This window comes from Pristiophorus japonicus, chromosome 21, assembly GCF_044704955.1.
Source record: "Pristiophorus japonicus isolate sPriJap1 chromosome 21, sPriJap1.hap1, whole genome shotgun sequence".
In the NCBI taxonomy this organism is placed as follows: Eukaryota; Metazoa; Chordata; class Chondrichthyes; family Pristiophoridae; genus Pristiophorus; species Pristiophorus japonicus.
The window spans coordinates 67,993,775-68,012,430 of record NC_091997.1 but is presented as its reverse complement, the minus strand read 5'-3'; the positions used below and the strand labels follow the sequence as shown (position 1 = coordinate 68,012,430).

At 54.4% G+C, this 18,656-nt stretch overlaps 1 protein-coding gene across 4 annotated transcripts in view; it reads left to right on the top strand.

Moving 5' to 3' along the window:
• The window catches only part of LOC139234072 (SH2 domain-containing adapter protein F-like), a 197,465-nt gene that overhangs the window by 7,577 nt on the left and 171,232 nt on the right, over positions 1-18,656 (top strand). For all 4 annotated transcript variants that reach the window (XM_070864983.1, XM_070864981.1, XM_070864980.1 and 1 more), the window contains exon 2: positions 9,228-9,357. In XM_070864983.1, the coding sequence (XP_070721084.1) occupies positions 9,228-9,357 (130 nt within the window). The remainder of the gene's footprint in view (positions 1-9,227; positions 9,358-18,656) is intronic.

Sequence of the window (18,656 nt, the reverse complement as noted above, 5' to 3'; positions counted from 1 at the left end):
CAGCACGGGGTTAGATACAGAGTAAAGCTCCCTCTACACTGTCCCATCAAACTCTCCCAGGGCAGGTACAGGGGGTTAGATACAGAGCTAAGCTCCCTCTACAGCAGGGTATAATATACAGTGTGAGTGTCAGTGGTGCCCACCCTTGCGTGTGTGCGGACCTGTGTTTGAAATCTTTGAATTAAGTGTAAACTACTGTTGTTTAAACCTTTGCCCGATCCCTGCATCAAAACACACAGTAGTGACACCGTTAGCATCCTCTGTATCGCGTCGGCCCTCTCCTCCCATCCCTGCTTCAATGTGAGTGAGTAGGGGGAGGGGTCGACTCGATTTGTGAACTGGGCGTTGCAGTTTGGTGTTTGCCCGACTGGCTTGCTGCCTCGTCCTTCGGCGCTCCAAGGGCAAGCTCTGCTGCGTTTTTTTTTAAAGCGGCGGCCGTTTTTCCGAGCAGCGGCCAAAACCGTTCCTGAGCCTCGGGAGTGTCACTGAGCGCTTCTTGGGCAGAATTGGCGAGCGGCGAATTGCCTCGAGAGCTGGATCAGCGAGCAGACGCCTTGAGCATTTGCTGCGTTAAAGGCGCTATACAAATACAAGTTGTTGTTGTAGCCTTCTCCTGCCATGCAACCAATATTCCCATTAAGCTGGAGCTGTGCACCCCCCACAAAAAATTATTCTACAACCCCCCGAGATGTCTGCGCTCCTCTAATTCTGCCTCCCTGAGTATCCCTGATTATAATCGCTCCACCATCGGTGGCTGTGCCTTCTGTTGCCTGGGCCCCAAGCTCTGGAACTCCCTCCCTAAACCTCTCCGCCTCTCTTTCCTCCTACAAGACGCTCCTTCAAACCGACCTAAGCTTTTGGCCACCTGCCCTAATTTTTCCTTAAGCGGCTGGGTGTCAGATTGTATTTGATAATCGCTCCTTGGGTCGTTTTACTACGTTTAAAGGCGCTATAGAAATCTAGGTTGTTGTTGGCATTGTGTCGGAGCGATGGCGCTGGGTCAGTTGGCCGGACTGTGTGTTGGATGTCAGACGATTTGCACGTGCTCACCAGGGAGATGTCAAGCAAGCATGATTAACACTTGAGCGCTGTGGTGTGAAATCTGTTTCCTTGCCACTGTATGAGTCTTCCAACTAATACAATTACAAGGAGTTTATTGGTCTGTCACAGGCTTCTGTCTCGGGGGGCCCCATGGGGAGAGAGAGAGAGAGAGAGAGAGAGAGAGAGACAGTGCACTGCTGAACACAGCCAGTCTGTGTCACTGTGTGTCTCGCTTACAAGTCCGTGCTGTGAACTCCCCTGCCTTTGGAAAGAACACGAGAGTTAGGAGCAGGAGTCAGCCATATGGCCCTTCAGCCCCCTCCACCCCCACACCCCCCCCCAACCCCCCTCCCCCCCCCCCCCGAGATGTCTGCGCTCCTCTAATTCTGCCCTCCTGAGCATCCCTGATTATAATCGCTCCATCATCGGTTGCCGTGCCTTCTGTTGCCTGGGCCCCAAGCTCTGGAACTCCCTCCCTAAACCTTTCCACGCCTCTACCTCTCCCTCCTCCTTTAAGACGCTCCTTAAAACCGATCTCTTTGACCAAGCTTTTGGTCACCTGCACTAATGTCTCCTTATGCAGCTCGGTGTTAAATTTTTTATCTTATAATACTCCTGTGAAGCGCCTTGGGACGTTTCGCTAGGTTAAAGGTGCTATATAAATGCAAGTTGTTGTTGTTGTTGTTGTTGCTCCGCCATTCAGCAAGATCATGGCTGATATTCGATCTCAACTCTACTCTCCTGCCCGATACCCATATCCCCAATTCTTTTCTTAGGCTGGAGGAGTTTACAGAGATAGGGAGGGGGCGAGGCCATGGAGGAGGTTACAGAGATAGGGAGGGGTGAGGGCCATGGAGGAGGTTACAGAGATAGGGAGGGGCGAGGCCATGGAGGAGGTTACAGAGATAGGGAGGGGTGAGGGCCATGGAGGAGGTTACAGAGATAGGGAGGGGAGAGGTCCATGGAGGAGGTTACAGAGATAGGGAGGGGTGAGGGCCATGGAGGAGGTTACAGAGATAGGGAGGGGTGAGGGCCATGGAGGAGGTTACAGAGATAGGGAGGGGAGAGGGCCATGGAGGAGGTTACAGAGATAGGGAGGGGAGAGGGCCATGGAGGAGGTTATGATTTAGATGAAGGAATTGAATGTAATATCTCCAAGTTTGCAGATGACACTAAGCTGGGTGGCAGTGTGAGCTGTGAGGAGGACGCTAAGAGGCTGCAGGGTGACTTGGACAGGTTAGGTGAGTGAGCATGGCAGATGCAGAATAATCTGGATAAATGTGAGGTTATCCACTTTGGTGGCAAAAACACGAAGGCAGAATATTATCTGAATGGCGGCAGATTAGGAAAAGGGGAGGTGCAACGAGACCTGGGTGTTCTGGTACGTCAGTCATTGAAAGTTGGCATGCAGGTACAGCAGGTGGTGAAGAAGGCCAATGGCATGTTGGCCTTCATAGCTAGGGGATTTGAGTATAGGAGCAGGGAGGTCTTACTGCAGCTGTACAGGGCCTTAGTGAGACCTCACCTGGAATATTGTGTTCAGTTTTGGTCTCCTAATCTGAGGAAGGACATTCTTGCTATTGAGGGAGTGCAGCGAAGGTTCACCAGACTGATTCCCAGGATGGCAGGATTGACATATGAGGAGAGACTGGATCGACTGGGCCTGTATTCACTGGAGTTTAGAAGGATGAGTGGGGATCTCATAGAAACATATAAAATTCTGATGGGACTGGACAGGTTAGATGCAGGAGGAATGTTCCCGATGTTGGGGAAGTCCAGAACCAGGGGACACAGGCTAAGGATAAGGGGTAAGCCATTTAGAACTGAGATGAGGAGAAACGTCTTCACTCAGAGAGTTGTTAACCTGTGGAATTCCCTATGGCAGAGAGTTGTTGATGCCAGTTCGTTGGATATACTCGAGAGAGAGAGTTAGATATGGCCCTTACGGCTAAAGGGATTAAGGGGTATGGAGAGAAAGCAGGAAAGGGGTACTGAGGTGAATGATCAGCCATGATCATATTGAATGGTGGTGCAGGCTCGAAGGGCCGAATGGCCTACTCCTGCACCTATTTTCTATGTTTCTATGTTACAGAGATAAGGAGGGGCGAGGCTATGGAGGGATTTGAAAACAAGGAGGAGAATTTTGAACGAGCGTTGTTTGACCGGCAGTCAATGTAGGTCAGCGAGCACAGAGGTGATGGGTGAGCAGGACATTGGTGCAAGTTAGGGCACGGGGCTGATGAGTTTTGGATCACCGCAAGTTTACGCAGGGAAGAATGTAGGAGGCCAGCCAGGAGTGCGTTGGAATAGTCAAGTCAAGTCCTCGGATGTTTGTGAACCAGTTTGACCTGGAAGTGCGATTGAAGTACTGTGAAGAGGAAGGGAAGTGTAGGAGGCCATCCTGCCTGACAGACTTGTACAAATAACGGCTGTGCATACTCGATCCGGGACTGCCCTCCATCCGGATGGATGCTGTGCAATAATATGTTTTGATAATGTGTCGGGCTGGAACCAACTAGAAAATTGCTTGACCTCTCCCCAACCTCCTCGAGCCCATCACAGACTGTGCTTGCAGCTCGCGGCCTTGCAGCAGGGGCTCAGGAGGCTGGAGAGCCGAGTCCTGGTGTGTGGGCACAGCAGCATCCCACCCACCCCCCCTCGGTGTTCGCAGACCCCTCTTCTGCCGCGCCCCTCCCCCCCCCCCCCCACCCCAACCTGTCGACTCCTCGTTGGCTCGGTGGGCACTCGGGCAGCAGTGCCAGTGGGCATTCTTCACGCCGATCTTCGGGAGCGAATGCCGGCAGGCTGTTCGACTCTGGAAGCATCACAATTGAGCCCGCTGCGGGACTCTCGAGACTCGAGGTAGCAAATTGCAGGCGGGTATTGAGATGGGAAAAGGGAGGGAGGGGACGTGACAAAGAGAGGTATAGAGGGACTTGCTATGTGTATGTCTCTCTCTGTGACTCTCTTGTGTCGCTCTGTTTTGGCGTGTCTCTGCCTGCGTGTGGGTTGGTGTGTGTCTTTCTCTCTCTCTGTCTCTCTCTCTCTCTGCATGTGTATCTTTCTCTCTCTCTCTCTCTCTTTGTCTCTCTCTCTCTGTCTCTCTGTGTGTGTGTGTCTCTCTGTCTCTGTCTCTCTGTCTCTTGCTGTGTGTGTGTGTCTCTCTCTGTTTCTCTCTCTCTCTCTGTCTCCCTCTCTCTGTGTGTGTGTCTCTCTCTCTCTCTCTCGCACTCTTTCTCTCTGTCTCTCTCTGTGTGTCTCTCTCTGTCTCTCTGTGTCTCTCTCTGTCTCCATGTGTGTCTCTCTCTGTCTGTGAGTGTGTGAGTGCCTCTCTGCCTGTGTGTGTTTATGTGTGTGTCTCTCCATGTTACGATTTGTGTGTGGATGGTTAGTGTATGTATCTATCTCTGTCTGTCTGTCTGTCTCTCTCTCTCTCTTGTGTCCCTCTCTCTCTGTCTGTGCGTGTCTCTGTCTCTCCTCCGTGTCTCTGCCTCTCTCTCTCTCTCTGTCGCCCTCTCTCTCTGTCTGTCTGTCTCTGTGTGTGAGGGGTTAGGAGTCGGATGGCGATCAGGAGCTGGAACCTGGCTGCTGATGTGCATTGTCCCTCGGCCCCGAACACTGCCCACCCCCTTGGCTCAGACTGACCAGCTCCCTGGGACTGTCGGGCTGTGTTCTCCGTACGGCACCGGGCCGGCAACTCGGCTTGGTGTCCAAAAATATATATACATAGGTGAGGGAAAAAAGTAGAAATGCTGGAAATGCAGAATAGGGATCTGTCAACGTGTGAACAAGCCGAGACAGGTTAGTGTTTCGGGGGGAGGGAGAGCCGGGGGAGCTTTGCAGTCCGTTGGTATGATGGAGGAATTCTCTGTCCTGTCCCCGGGACTGCAGTGAGGGCAAGTGATGATTGATGCTGGTCCCTGCACACACTCGCTCATCTCGGCACTTCGGCTGGTAACCGGCTAAAGGACTGACAAAATACACGTTCCTGACATCGACTGACAGATCCAATATCTTCTCCCACACCATTGCTCCCAGCATGAGTTCCTCAACTTGGTGTCTCAATCACACAGGCCTGCCCCCTCCCCCCTCCCCCCCCATCCCCCCCCATCCCCCATCCCCCCTCCCCTCCCCATCCCCATCCCATCCCCCCATCCCATCCCATCCCATCCCCCCATCCCATCCCCCCCCATCCCATCCCCCTCCCACCCCCCCCTATCCCCTCCCCCCCATCCCCCCTCCCCTCCCCATCCCCCCCCTCCCCCCTCCCCATCCCATCCCCCCCATCCCATCCCCCCATCCCATCCCCCCATCCCATCCCCCCATCCCATCCCCCCCATCCCATCCCCCCCATCCCATCCCCCCCATCCCATCCCCCCCATCCCATCCGCCCCCATCCCATCCGCCCCCATCCCATCCGCCCCCATCCCATCCGCCCCCATCCCATCCGCCCCCATCCCATCCGCCCCCATCCCATCCGCCCCCATCCCATCCGCCCCCATCCCATCCGCCCCCATCCCATCCGCCCCCATCCCATCCGCCCCCATCCCATCCGCCCCCATCCCATCCGCCCCCATCCCATCCGCCCCCATCCCATCCGCCCCCATCCCATCCGCCCCCATCCCATCCGCCCCCATCCCATCCGCCCCCATCCCATCCGCCCCCATCCCATCCGCCCCCATCCCATCCGCCCCCATCCCATCCGCCCCCATCCCATCCGCCCCCCATCCCATCCGCCCCCCATCCCATCCGCCCCCCATCCCATCCGCCCCCCATCCCATCCGCCCCCCATCCCATCCGCCCCCCATCCCATCCGCCCCCCATCCCATCCGCCCCCCATCCCATCCGCCCCCCATCCCATCCGCCCCCCATCCCATCCGCCCCCCATCCCATCCGCCCCCCATCCCATCCGCCCCCCATCCCATCCGCCCCCCATCCCCTCCTCCCCCCATCCCCTCCTCCCCCCATCCCCTCCCCCCCCATCCCCTCCCCCCCCATCCCCTCCCCCCCCATCCCTTCCCCTCTCCCCTCCCCCCTGCCCCTCACCCCATTCCCTCCGCACTGTCCCTGCCCCCCTCCCCATCTCCAAAGCTGTGCAGTGCACCAAGGAGACGTTGTTCCATTTACCCTCCTCCATTCCTCACCCTTTCCCATACGGCTGCTCCTTCCACAAGGAGTTGCGATTTGGACCCGGGGGTGTCTCCACAAAGAATTCAGTTTCTGCTGCAGATAATGCTGCCAGTGTCAGCCGTGGCTCAGTGAGCAGCACCCTCTCCTCTGAGTTGGAAGGTCGTGGGTTCAAGCCCCACTCCAGGGACTTGAGCACAAAATCCAGGCTGACACTCCCAGTGCTCGGGGAGCGCCGTACTGTCGGAGGTGCCATCTTTCAGATGAAACATTAAACTGCTCTCTCAGGTGGATATAAAAGATCTCATGAACACTATCTCGAAGAAGAGCAGGGGAGTTATCCCTGGTGTCCTGAGGCCAATATTTATCCGTCAACCAACACCACTAAAACAGATTATCTGGTCATTATCACGTTGCTGTTTGTGGGAGCTTGCTGTGCATGAATTGGTTGCTGCGTTTCCCACATTACAACAGTGCCTACACTCCAAAAGTACTTTCTTGGCTGTAAAGAGCTTGGTGACGTCCGGTGGATGAGATGGCAGACGGGGCCTTGGTTTAATGTCTCATCGGAAAGACGGCACCTCTGACAGTGCGGCTCTCCCTCAGCACTGCCCCTCCGACAGTGCTGCTCTCCCTCAGCACTGCCCCTCCGACAGTGCGGCGCTCCCTCAGCACTGTCCCTCCGACAGTGCGGCACTCCCTCAGCACCGCCCCTCCGACAGTGCGGCACTCCCTCAGCACAGCCCCTCCGACAGTGCGGCACTCCCTCAGCACTGCCCCTCCGACAGTGCGGCACTCCCTCAGCACTGCCCCTCCGACAGTGCGGCGCTCCCTCAGCACCGTCCCTCCGACAGTGCGGCACTCCCTCAGCACCGCCCCTCCGACAATGCGGCGCTCCCTCAGCACTGCCCCTCCGACAGTGCGGCGCTCCCTCAGCACCGCCCCTCCGACAGTGCGGCACTCCCTCAGCACCGCCCCTCCGACAGTGCGGCACTCCCTCAGCACTGCCCCTCCAATAGTGCAGCACTCCCTCAGCACTGCACTGGGAGTGTCAGCCTGGATTTTTGTGCTCAAGTCTCTGGACTGGGACTTGAACCCACAACCTTCTGACTCAGAGGCGAGTGTGTTGCCCACTGAACCACGGCTGACACAATTGGGAGATTAAGAACTCCAAGCAGAGACGAAAACAAACGGATTAAACACACGCAATTTGCGTCTTTCTTGTAAGCTCCCGGTGCAAAGTGGTGGACTGTGAATCTCCGCTGTAAAGGGGTGTGTGTGTGTGGCTGGCAGTCTCTGGGCCGAGTTCCCTTTCCTGTGGCGAGCCCGTGATGTTTCCTGACCCTCCCCACCAGCTGTCTCATCGCATGTCCTGGTCTATCGGCTCAGTTCCCACACCCTGTGTTCTGTCAGCTTCTGGATTTACATCTCGGGAACTCCCTGCAGGTCGTGACCCTGCCCAGGCAGAGGGAACAGTGAGATCCCCCCTGTCTGTCCCTGTACTCCTCTTGCCTTCACTGTCTTTATTTGTTAATTAGTTCGTAAATGTGCGTCCAAACCGTCAACAAACTCTCTTCCTTTTCCCAGTTTTCTCCTGGGGTGCTGTTCCCTCGCTGCCGACAGTCGAGACCCAGTCTAGACAGTGAGGCTATTTTACTGTGGAGGGCCCATGTTTAAGTTCAAACCCAGGCCTGTTGCAGTCGGGCGGAATGCTCTGGGCTCGGAAGTGAAGTTGAGAATCAGCCAGGGATAAAGAAAAGAAAGACTTGCATTTATATAGCGCCTTTCACAACGTCACAAAGCGCGCCAATGAAGTACTTTTGGAGTGTGGTCACTGTTGTAATGTAGGAAACCCAGCAGCCAATTTGCGCACAGCAAGCTCCCACAAACAGCAATGTGATAATGACCAGATAATCTGTTTTAGTGATGTTGGTTGAGGGATAAATATTGGCCCCAGGTCACCGGGGAGAACTCCCCTGCTCTTCTTCAAAATTGTGCCGTGATATCTTTTACGTCCACCTGAGAGGGCAGACGGGGCCTCCGATTAACGTCTCATCCGAAAGATGGCACCTTAGATATTGCGGCACTCCCTCAGCACTGCCCCTCCGACAGTGCGGCGCTCCCTCAGCACTGCCCCTCCGACAGTGCGGCGCTCCCTCAGCACTGCCCCTCCGACAGTGCGGCGCTCCCTCAGCACTGCCCCTCCGACAGTGCGGCGCTCCCTCAGCACTGCCCCTCCGACAGTGCGGCGCTCCCTCAGCACTGCCCCTCCGACAGTGCGGCGCTCCCTCAGCACTGCCCCTCCGACAGTGCGGCGCTCCCTCAGCACTGCCCCTCCGACAGTGCGGCGCTCCCTCAGCACTGCCCCTCCGACAGTGCGGCGCTCCCTCAGCACTGCACTGGGAGTGTCAGCCTGGATTTTTTTTGCTTGGGTCTCTGGAATGGGACTTGAACGCACGACCTTCTGACTCGGAGGCGAGTGTGCTCCCCACTGAGCCGCAGCTGATCACTGCCCAGGCACTCCTGCTGGGGCGCGTGCGTGCTCAAGGCCAGGACAGGAGTTTGGAACGCTGTGGTGATACCCGTTACAATCCAAAGGCCAGGCGTTATCTGACCAGCGATGCTGCTTTTAATGAGGTGGCAGTGCCCAGGTGCTCGCCTCCGTAGATTGCCCACTTGGCATGTGCATTGGATGATGCCCTAGACGGGCAAACAAAATACGACGCTTGAAGAATGAGGAAGATGGTACTTGCGATGATGAAACTGCTGCTCTTCATTCTCTGTGTAGTTGTGTGAGAGATTAATGATTATCTGCCAGCTTATTCTCACCGCGCGCGTTCTGTTGGTAGCAACAGTTGGACCTCGACATTATTTACACGCTGCAGTTTGTCACCTGAAAGAAGCTTTTATTCCCAGTTTATTGAGAGCGTCTCTGGTTTCTGATGCCCACAGGGCATGGAACACAGATTCTTAGCACATTATAGAAACAATTACCCATCTCAACGAGCGCTCAGTGTATAATGTGTCTCTTCTGTCTTTTAATTTGTGTCTGCTGACAGGTCATTATTCTCGAAGACTATGCGGACCCATTCGATGCTAAGCGGATTGGCGGAAGCCAGGTTGGCCAAGAGAAGGTGACCGAGAACGATGGCTACATGGAGCCTTATGAGGCCCAAAAAATGATGGCAGGTAAAAAAAAAAAATAAAGAAAATACATGAATGGTGGTTTTGTGGAGCTTGAACCCGTAATATTCCCCTCACCCCCGGCGGGCTCCGTCTAAAGTGAGTCAGGTCTCGGTGAATCGCAGCCTGCCCGAACTGTTTATAGAAGGTCGTGAATCTTTGGAATTATCTGCTTCAGAGAGCTGTGGAGGCTGGGTCATTGAATATATTTAAGGTGGAGATAGACAGATTTTTGAACGATAATTGAGTCAAGGGTTATGGGGAGCGGGCGGGGAAGTGGAGTTGAGGCCAAGGTCAGATCAGCCATGATCTGATTGAATGGCGGAGCAGGGTCGAGGGGCCGAATGGCCGACTCCTGCTCCTATTTCTTACGTTCTTAATTTTGAAATGTTCTGTCCAGTTGAATCCAGACAGGTTCATGGTGGGTGGCAAAAGCACGGGCAACTATCCTACTAAAGGATCATACTGTGGATGCTGGAATCTGAAATGAAAGCAGAAAACGCTGGAAATCTCAGCGGGTCAGGCAGCATCTGTGGAGAGAGAAACAGAGTTAACGTTTCAGGTCGATGACCCTTCGTCAGAACTGGAAAGTTTGAGATGTAACAGATTCTGAGGAGGTGCTGGGGCAGTGAAAGGGGGCGGGGAGGAGAGGAAAGACCAAAAGGGAAGGTCTGTGATAGGGTGGAAGGCAGGAGAGATTAGAGAGACAAAAGGGATGATGGGAAAAATTGAGATGGTAATGGGACAAGTTAAGAAACAAAAGATGAGGCAAGTATCTTGTGTTTCAAAAACTTGCATTTATATAGTGCCTTTAACATCGTAAAAACATCTCCCTGAATTTGATCCCGAACCACGTGAGGAAATATTAGCGCAGGTAACTAAAAGCTTGGTCAGAGAGGTAGGTTTTAAGGAGCAACTTAAAGGAGGAGGGAGAGGTAGGGAGGCGGAGAGGGTTGGGGAGGGAGTTCCAGAACTTGGGGCCCAGGCGGCTGAAGGCACGGCCACCGATGGTGGAGCGATGGAAATTGAGGACACATCTAGCGACAGTCACTCGGTGTCTCCCCGGGACTGAAGCAATCCAATGCCTGCCTCAGTCGGTCACGCCCCTGTTTTGAGTTCCCACTCGAGCCCAGCGGCAGATTGAATTGTCGGAGGCTCAGCCTCGCCCCCAGCCCATCTGTCTGTTCCAGTGTTTCGGGCGGATGTTACGGACCCCGTGGCACTATTCGACGACCAGCAGAGCTTCCTCCTGACCCTCCGATCCGCCCGCAACCAACACCACCAACAAAGCACGGGTAATCTGCTCGCTCATCTCATTGTGGGATCGCGCTGTTCGCACATTGGCTGCGGCGATTCCCGAAGTCACAGTGGTGACAGCACTTCATTGGATGTCGGGTGCTCTCAGATGTGCCCATGGCAGGACAAGATGTCCCAGAAATATAAATATTTGACGCAATCCTAAAGTTGGCTGCATGCAAATGTTTTGATTAAGTTAAGTGTTCAGCTAAAGTGGTGGTGGAACTTAGTGCCCGTTATAAGTCTAATGGCAGGCCTATGTCTGAAGCAATGTTGCCTCACATTTATTTTTTTTGAGTGCATGGTCCCTTTAAGTGGGTCAGCCCTGTCTCAGTGGGCAGCACTCCCGCCTCTGAGTCAGAAAGTCGTGGGTTCAAGTCCCACTCCAGGAACTTGAGCACATAAATCTAGGCTGACACTCCCAGTGCAGTGCTGAGGGAGCGCCGCACTGTCGGAGGGGCAGTGCTGAGGGAGCGCCGCACTGTCGGAGGGGCAGTGCTGAGGGAGCGCCGCACTGTCAGAGGGGCAGTGCTGAGAGAGCGCCGCACGGTCGGAGGGGCAGTGCTGAGGGAGCGCCGCACGGTCGGAGGGGCAGTGCTGAGGGAGCGCCGCACTGTCAGAGGAGCAGTGCTGAGGGAGCGCCGCACTGTCGGAGGGGCAGTGCTGAGGGAGCGCCGCACTGTCGGAGGGGCAGTGCTGAGAGAGCGCCGCACTGTTGGAGGGGCAGTACTGAGAGAGTGCCGCACTGTTGGAGGTGCCGTCTTTCGGATGAGACATTAAACCGAGGCCCCATCTGCTCGCTCAGGTGGATGTAAAAGATCCCACGGCACTATTTCGAAGAAGAGCAGGGGAGTTCTCCCTGGTGTCCTGGGGCCAATATTTATCCCTCAATCAACATCACTAAAACAGTTTATTTGGTACATCACATTGCTGTTTGTGGGAGCTTGCTGTGCGCAAATTGGCTGCCGTGTTTCCCACATTACAACAGTGACTACACTCCAAAAGTACTTCTTTGGCTGTAAAGCACTTTGGGACGTCCGGTGGTCGTGAAGGGCGCTATATAAATGCAAGTCTTTCTTTCCTCTCACGAGGATGCGGGTTGGAGTATATTCGGCTGGGCCGGCTGACCCGTGACCTCTCGCTGGTTTGGCGCCCGGGTTGATTGGCCGAGTTTCCCTCAGTATTGGCAGACTGCGAGCAAGGTGGGGTCCAGCCGGGCGAAGGAGAGGGCACAACCTGGGCAGGACCTCCCGCTCCTGAAACACCGCTGTCCGGCGAGAGCCGGCGGTGGGTGCGTGGTGGCAGAGCACCGGGGGGGGAGGGGAAGGATTTGCCTGTGGGAATCGCGCCCCCGCCCCCCCAACCCTCGATCAAACAGCCCACGGACTCTCGCCATCTCTGCTCGAGACAGGAGCAACGTGCACTTGGACAGGCTCTGGTGAAGTCGGAACCCACAGTCAGTGTCTTCAGGACAGAGTGGGGAGATAGGGAGTAGGGAACGAGAGCCTCTGGTACTCGAGGGCAAGTTATCTGCTTCCTGTCTCACAGAAGGCTCCTCTCTCTAGTTTCTGTTCAGCCCGTGAGAATTTCCTTATGTTGGATTATATCGAGTATTGAGTAGACTGGGCCTATATTCTCTAGAGTTTAGGAGAATGAGAAGTGATCTCATTGAAACATACACAATTCTTACAGGGCTTGACAGGGTAGATGCAGGGAGGATTTTTCCCCCGGGCTGGGGAGTCTAGAACCAGGGGTCACAGTCTCAGGATAAGGGGTTGGCCATTTAGGACTGAGATGAGGAGGAATTTCTTCACTCAGAGGGTTGTGAATCTTTGGAATTCTCTGCCCCAGAGGCTCAGTTGCTGAGTATATTCAAGACAGAGGTGGCTAAACTGTTGGGAATGAAGGGATATGGGGATCGGGCAGGAAAGTGATGTTGAGGCAGAAGATCAGCCGTGATCTTATTCAGTGGCGGAGCAGGTTCGAGGGGCCGAATGGCCGACTCCTGCTCCTATTATGTTCTTGTGAATAGGCTCTTATCTAATCGCTCTTCCCAAAGGGTGACATCAGCCTCCTTTGACACCAGCTCCTTCCTATAATATTGGTTTACTGACAATCTCTCCTGTTTGTCACGGATGTAAAGCTCCTTTGTCCGTCGGAGACGGAGGAGCGAGCCCCTTTTACCACTTGTTGTTCGCTTGACTTGTTGGTTTGTTCTGTAGCAGCGCGTGGCCTTCCCCGCACACAAAGGCCCCCACCCCCCAGGGGAGCCGGAGGGTCTGTTACAGCAGCGGTTGGCACCATTGAGCCCTTTAACACAGATTGCCTGACTCACTTTCTCTGTTGTGCTTGGTGGAAAGCAATCAGGATGAGTAGCTCCCCCCACCACTCCGCGCCCCCCCCCCCAGAGTGAGTCATTGCCTTGACTTATCTCATCACCAGCAGAGCTCCACGTAGAAGCAGCTTGATTTAAAGTGGTGTCTACGCCTTCAAATCCTGTCTCATTACACATGCAGAAACAAAGTGCTAATATTTTCACTTATGATTGTATTAACATGCAGCCACCTCTCTGAGCACAAGAAAGCTGGTGATTAACACAAATATGATCCCCATGTGGTTAAGGAAACAATATATTTAAAGGGCAGGCACAGTCAGATCACTAACTGTTGATGCACATAATTATAATGCCTTTGGAAATGATTCTGTCCGTGATTTAAACTTCGATCAGGCTCGTATCCATTGCGCGCCCAACATGTTTCACCTCAGACAGCTCAGTTGGAATTGTCGGGCGTACGAATTAGCCGTTCATTTCATGCTGACGGGGAGCCGAGAGTTTACCAGCATCTGCCCAGCTCCAAACTTCCCTTCACCAGCTATGATCGGCCTCTGATTCTCAGTTTTTAAATAATGTTCGTTCCTGGGATGTGGGCGTCGCTGGCAAGGCCGGCATTTATTGCCCATCCCTAATTGCCCCTTGAGAAGGTGGTGGTGAGCCGCCTTCTTGAACCGCTGCAGTCCGTGTGGTGAAGGTGCTCCCACAGTGCTGTTAGGGAGGGAGTTCCAGGATTGTGACCCAGCGACGATGAAGGAACGGCCGATATATTTCCAAGTCGGGATGGTGTGTGACTGGGAGGGGAACGTGGAGGTGGTGGTGTTCCCATGCGCCTGCTGCCCTTGTCCTTCTAGGTGGTAGAGGTCGGGGGTTTGGGAGGTGCTAAAGAAGAAGCCTTGGCGAGTTGCTGCAGTGCATCTTGTAGTTGGTAGACTTTGTGCCTTTAAAGGGGGCAGGCCACCTTAAACACAGCTTGACCTCGGCAGCAGAGCAGTACAGGGTGAGTTATGTGGGCATCTTTATAAAAACAGCACATCAGCTGACTTGCAGTGAGCAACGCCACGGGAGATCTGCAAGTGAAGTTCAAGTTTTTGGTGTTTCTTTTATTTTGATACCGTGCCCCATTCCTGGGGGTCTCCGAATGTGGAGCGCCAAGCACTAATTGTTTGATCGACTATTGCTCGTTCGGCCCGTCTCTCTCTGGCGCAGTCTCCCTTGTTTCTTCTCCATTTTGTTGATGCTACGATGGTCTTTGCTCCCCTGAACTATCTTTCCTCCTGAACACCGCACTCTTCCTTCTCCCTCCATCATCGCTGCATTGAACCTCATCGCACCGCCTCCTCCCTCCCCGACTCTAACTCGTTCACTCCCAGCACCGTAAATCTCACAAATTGCTTCCCTTCCTGTTCCGATCTGCTGGCTTGTAACACACAAGCTTAGATCCACCCAACCCCTATGGAATATCTACACCTGTGAGTATGCCCGATGGTGGTATAGTGATGAACATAGCTGCCTTCCAAGCAGTTGACCTGGGTTTGATTCCCAGCCGATGTAATTCCCCACCCCCCCCCACCCCCCCACCCCCCACCTTTAATCAGGGGGCACTTGAGTTAATTGTTTTCTACAAAATAGTTGTAGAGCTGTTGAGTGGGAGTGGCTTAGCCAGTCACTTGATGCTCACAAGACTCAATAAAACCCCAGCCAGTTGTGTTCAGGTTCTCCACGATGAGGTATGCAGTTGTGAACCTGGTGGATGAACCGGTAATATGTAGTGTGATTGTTAAACCTATTGCTAATAAACTAACTAGTTCTTAATAGCAATGTGTTGCTACAAAGTCTTAAGCAAAGAACCCAACAAGCAAATACATTGCAAACTACTTCCTGATTTTGTACGTCGCCTCTCCTAGGCTTTTCAGCGTCCAGTTCTGCGGGCCCCGAGGTTGGTGATTGAACCTGGCACCGTTCTGCTCTGTCACCATGTGGCTTGTATTCCCTCGAGTGTGAGAGGTTGAGGGGGTGAGCTGATGATCAGAGGGGTGTTTAAAGTGTTAACTTCTTTACCCAGAGAGTGGTGAGAATGTGGAACTCGCTGCCGCAGGGAGTGGTTGAGGCAAAATAGCCGCAGGCGGTTAAGAAAGCAAATGGCATGTTGGCCTTCATAGCAAGGGGATTTGAGTACAGGGGCAGGGAGGTGTTGCTACAGTTGTACAGGGCATTGGTGAGGCCACACCTGGAGTATTGTGTACAGTTTTGGTCTCCTAACCTGAGGAAGGACATTCTTGCTATTGAGGGAGTGCAGCGAAGGTTCACCAGACTGATTCCCGGGATGGCGGGACTGACCTATCAAGAAAGACTGGATCAACTGGGCTTGTATTCACTGGAGTTCAGAAGAATGAGAGGGGACCTCATAGAAACATATAAAATTCTGACGGGGTTAGACAGGTTAGATGCAGGAAGAATGTTCCCAATGTTGGGGAAGTCCAGAACCAGGGGTCACAGTCTAAGGATAAGGGGTAAGCCATTTAGGACCGAGATGCGGAGGAACTTCTTCACCCAGAGAGTGGTGAACCTGTGGAATTCTCTACCACAGAAAGTTGTTGAGGCCAATTCACTAAATATATTCAAAAAGGAGTTAGATGAGGTCCTTACTGCTAGGGGGATCAAGGGGTATGGCGAGAAAGCAGGAATGGGGTACTGAAGTTGAATGTTCAGCCATGAACTCATTGAATGGCGGTGCAGGCTAGAAGGGCCGAATGGCCTACTCCTGCACCTATTTTCTATGTTTCTATGTTTCTATGATGCATGGGGAGACTAGATGAGAATATGAGGGAGAAGGGAATAGAGGGTTATGCTGATCGTTCCCGGGCAACTGTGGTGGTGCGGCGTTCCGGCCTGTCGCTGTTGGAGTTGTCCATGAGGGTCTTGATGTTCCAAGTCCCGAGCTTCACGTTAGAGGAGTGGAAGATGCCAAGTGCGTGAGTTCTTTTAGCGCGGGGTGGTCGTTGTACACCGGCTACCACACGGGCTTAGCAGAGCGAGGTCTTGGTCCAAGGGGGTCTGAGACGACTGGAGACCAGGCACGGCTGTATGGGCCTAGTTGCCTACGGCGAGATGGTAAGTGATCTGAGGCCTGGCTGGGGGCAGGCATTGGGAAGGTCAGAGGTCCATTTTGTGGAAGGAGGAGAGGTCAGGGTGACCACAGCCATTGTGCTCACCGCGTGCTGGTGGAGAGGCCGGGTCACCTGATAGATTTAGATGAGGAAAGACGGGAGGAGGCTCGAGTGGAGCATAAACGCCGGCATGGACTGGTTGGGCCGTATATCCTGCGTAAAAGGATTTGATTCGGGTAGATATGGAGGAACTGTCTCCTCTGGTGGGGGAATCAAGAGCCAGGAGACATAATGTTAACCTTCGAGCTGGACCATTTGCAAGAGAAATGGTGAAGCACTTTTCCCACACAAAGGGTCCTAGAAATTTGGAACGCCCTCCTGCAAAAGACTGTGGGTGCTGGGGGATAATTGGAGCTTTCAAGAACCGAGAACGATAAAGTTTTGTTGGGACTCACGGGATTCAGAGCCAGGGCGGGTAAATGGAGTTGAGATACAGACCAGCACCGATTTAATTGCAGTGTAAAGAGCTGATGAGAATTGATCCTGAAATATCGGGATCGTCGGTGATTTTCCCACAGGGAAATGCCAATCTCCCACAGCGGCTTCATTGGTGCAACCGAGACGCACACTAAGAGATTCCTCATCAAGGTGTGGCCAGTGGCTGAAGAGCCGGTAACCAGGGGCCACAGATTCACGGCGATTGGTAAAAGGACCAGAGGCGACATGAGGAAAAATGTTCCTACGCAGCGAGTGGTTAGGGTCTGGAGTGCGCTGCCTAATCGGGCGATGGAGACTGACTCAATAGCAGTCTTCAGAAGGGAATTGGATAAATCTTCGAAGAAGAAAATGTTGCAGGGATACGGGGAAAGAGCGGGGGGAGTGGGACTAACTGGATTGCTTTTCGAAAGGGATTCGATGGGCCGAATGGCCTCCTCCTGTGCTGTAGGAGCGAGCTGCAAGGCTGACGCTGGCAGCTTTCGCGACTGGTGCTGTTTGGCTGAGACACCCAGGGAGCAGAGCCCCAGTCACGCGGCAGTGATTAGACACGAGCGATTCATTCAGGCTACACCACATCCCCCAACAATCGGAGAATCAATACAGGCCATCCGTTCCAGTAACCCCTCGCGCTCCGGTTCCCAGTGAGCGGCGGGATTGCGGTGAGACTTGTTTGATTCCCGCAAATTACTCTCTTCCCTCTCTGCTTCAGGTTCTGTCTCGTGGAGGGGTGCAGAATGTTGCCAGGCCATTCAGGGGGTGCTCAATGCTGGCCCAGGCCTGGTGCCTGTCTGCCTGCTCTCTCCGGCCGCAGTCGCTGGGCCACGTTCACGGTGTTCCGGTCAAGCCCGGCTAGCGAGCGACCCTGGGGCCTGCCTGGTCTGTATGACTCAGCACCACACTGGGGCGGGACGAGGGGGAAGGCGGGGGGAGTGTTCCTTGTGAGGGGAATTGGCCCCAGCGGGTTCACTCGTGCAAGTGGCCGCCAGCGGGGGCCCCCTTAGCAACTGAGGCCCGCTGGGTTCCCATGGCAACGGACCTCGGCCTACTCCAGCAGGAGCCAGCAGCCTTGGTAGCGGAGGCAGGGGAATATTGGGAAACAATCATCATAGGCAGTCCCTCAGAATCGAGGAAGACTTCCACTCCTGAAGTGAGTTCTTTGGTGGCTGAACAGTCCAATGCGAGAGCCACAGATTCTGTCACGGGTCGGACAGATAGTCGTTGAGGGCAAGGGTGGGTGGGACAGGTTTGCCGCACGCTCTTTCCGCTGCCTGCGCACTCTCGGCGACGAGACCCGTGGTGCTCAAACACAAAGCGGAGCATCAGCCTGAAACTTCCGTCTTGCCGCGCAGGGGGGTTTAATGCAGCTCGCGCTCAGTTACCAGGGCACGGGTCGGGGGCGGTACATCGGCAGGGGACCCAGTTACGCCGAAATGTGACCAAACCCACCCCCCTCTTCCCCCCCCCCCCCCCCCCCCCCAAACAAAAAAAATTAACATTGGCCCCCGGGTCTGAAAAAGATGCAAGAAAATCAAAGCTGACGTTAAATGTCCCTCATGTGCTCCAACAGTCGGGCTCAATATTAGGTTAGCATCATACGCAAGCAATTAGGTCCAACACTAATCAGCTCACTGTTGATAACGTGATATCCGAGCTGATTGGCAACAGAAGGGAACTCATCAGGGACTTGTCTGCACTCAGCAATGATTGACAGCTTTAACCGTCAAGCGGGAGGCTGCAATACCTGGCGCTTTCTGTTGCAGCGCACATTCCTCGACTGGCGTGGACCGCCATTGTTCCTGTACCAGTCCCCCGCTCCCCACGCTGCGAGGCCACGGGGCCGACACCGCTGCCCCAGGCGCAGTGTTCTCACCGATTCTTTTAAGTGTTTTCTCCGGCGATATTCTGCTCTTTTACCCTTTGTGTTGGAGTCGCTCCGAGTCATCAGCGCGTCGCGTGTTAAAGGGGCGGGCCGCTGCGAGCTCTGGGCCCACCGGGGGGGGCGACGGGGGCTTCGGCCGGGCCGGTGGTCCGACGCACACACGAGGGGCCGCCATTGTCGGGCAGCCTGT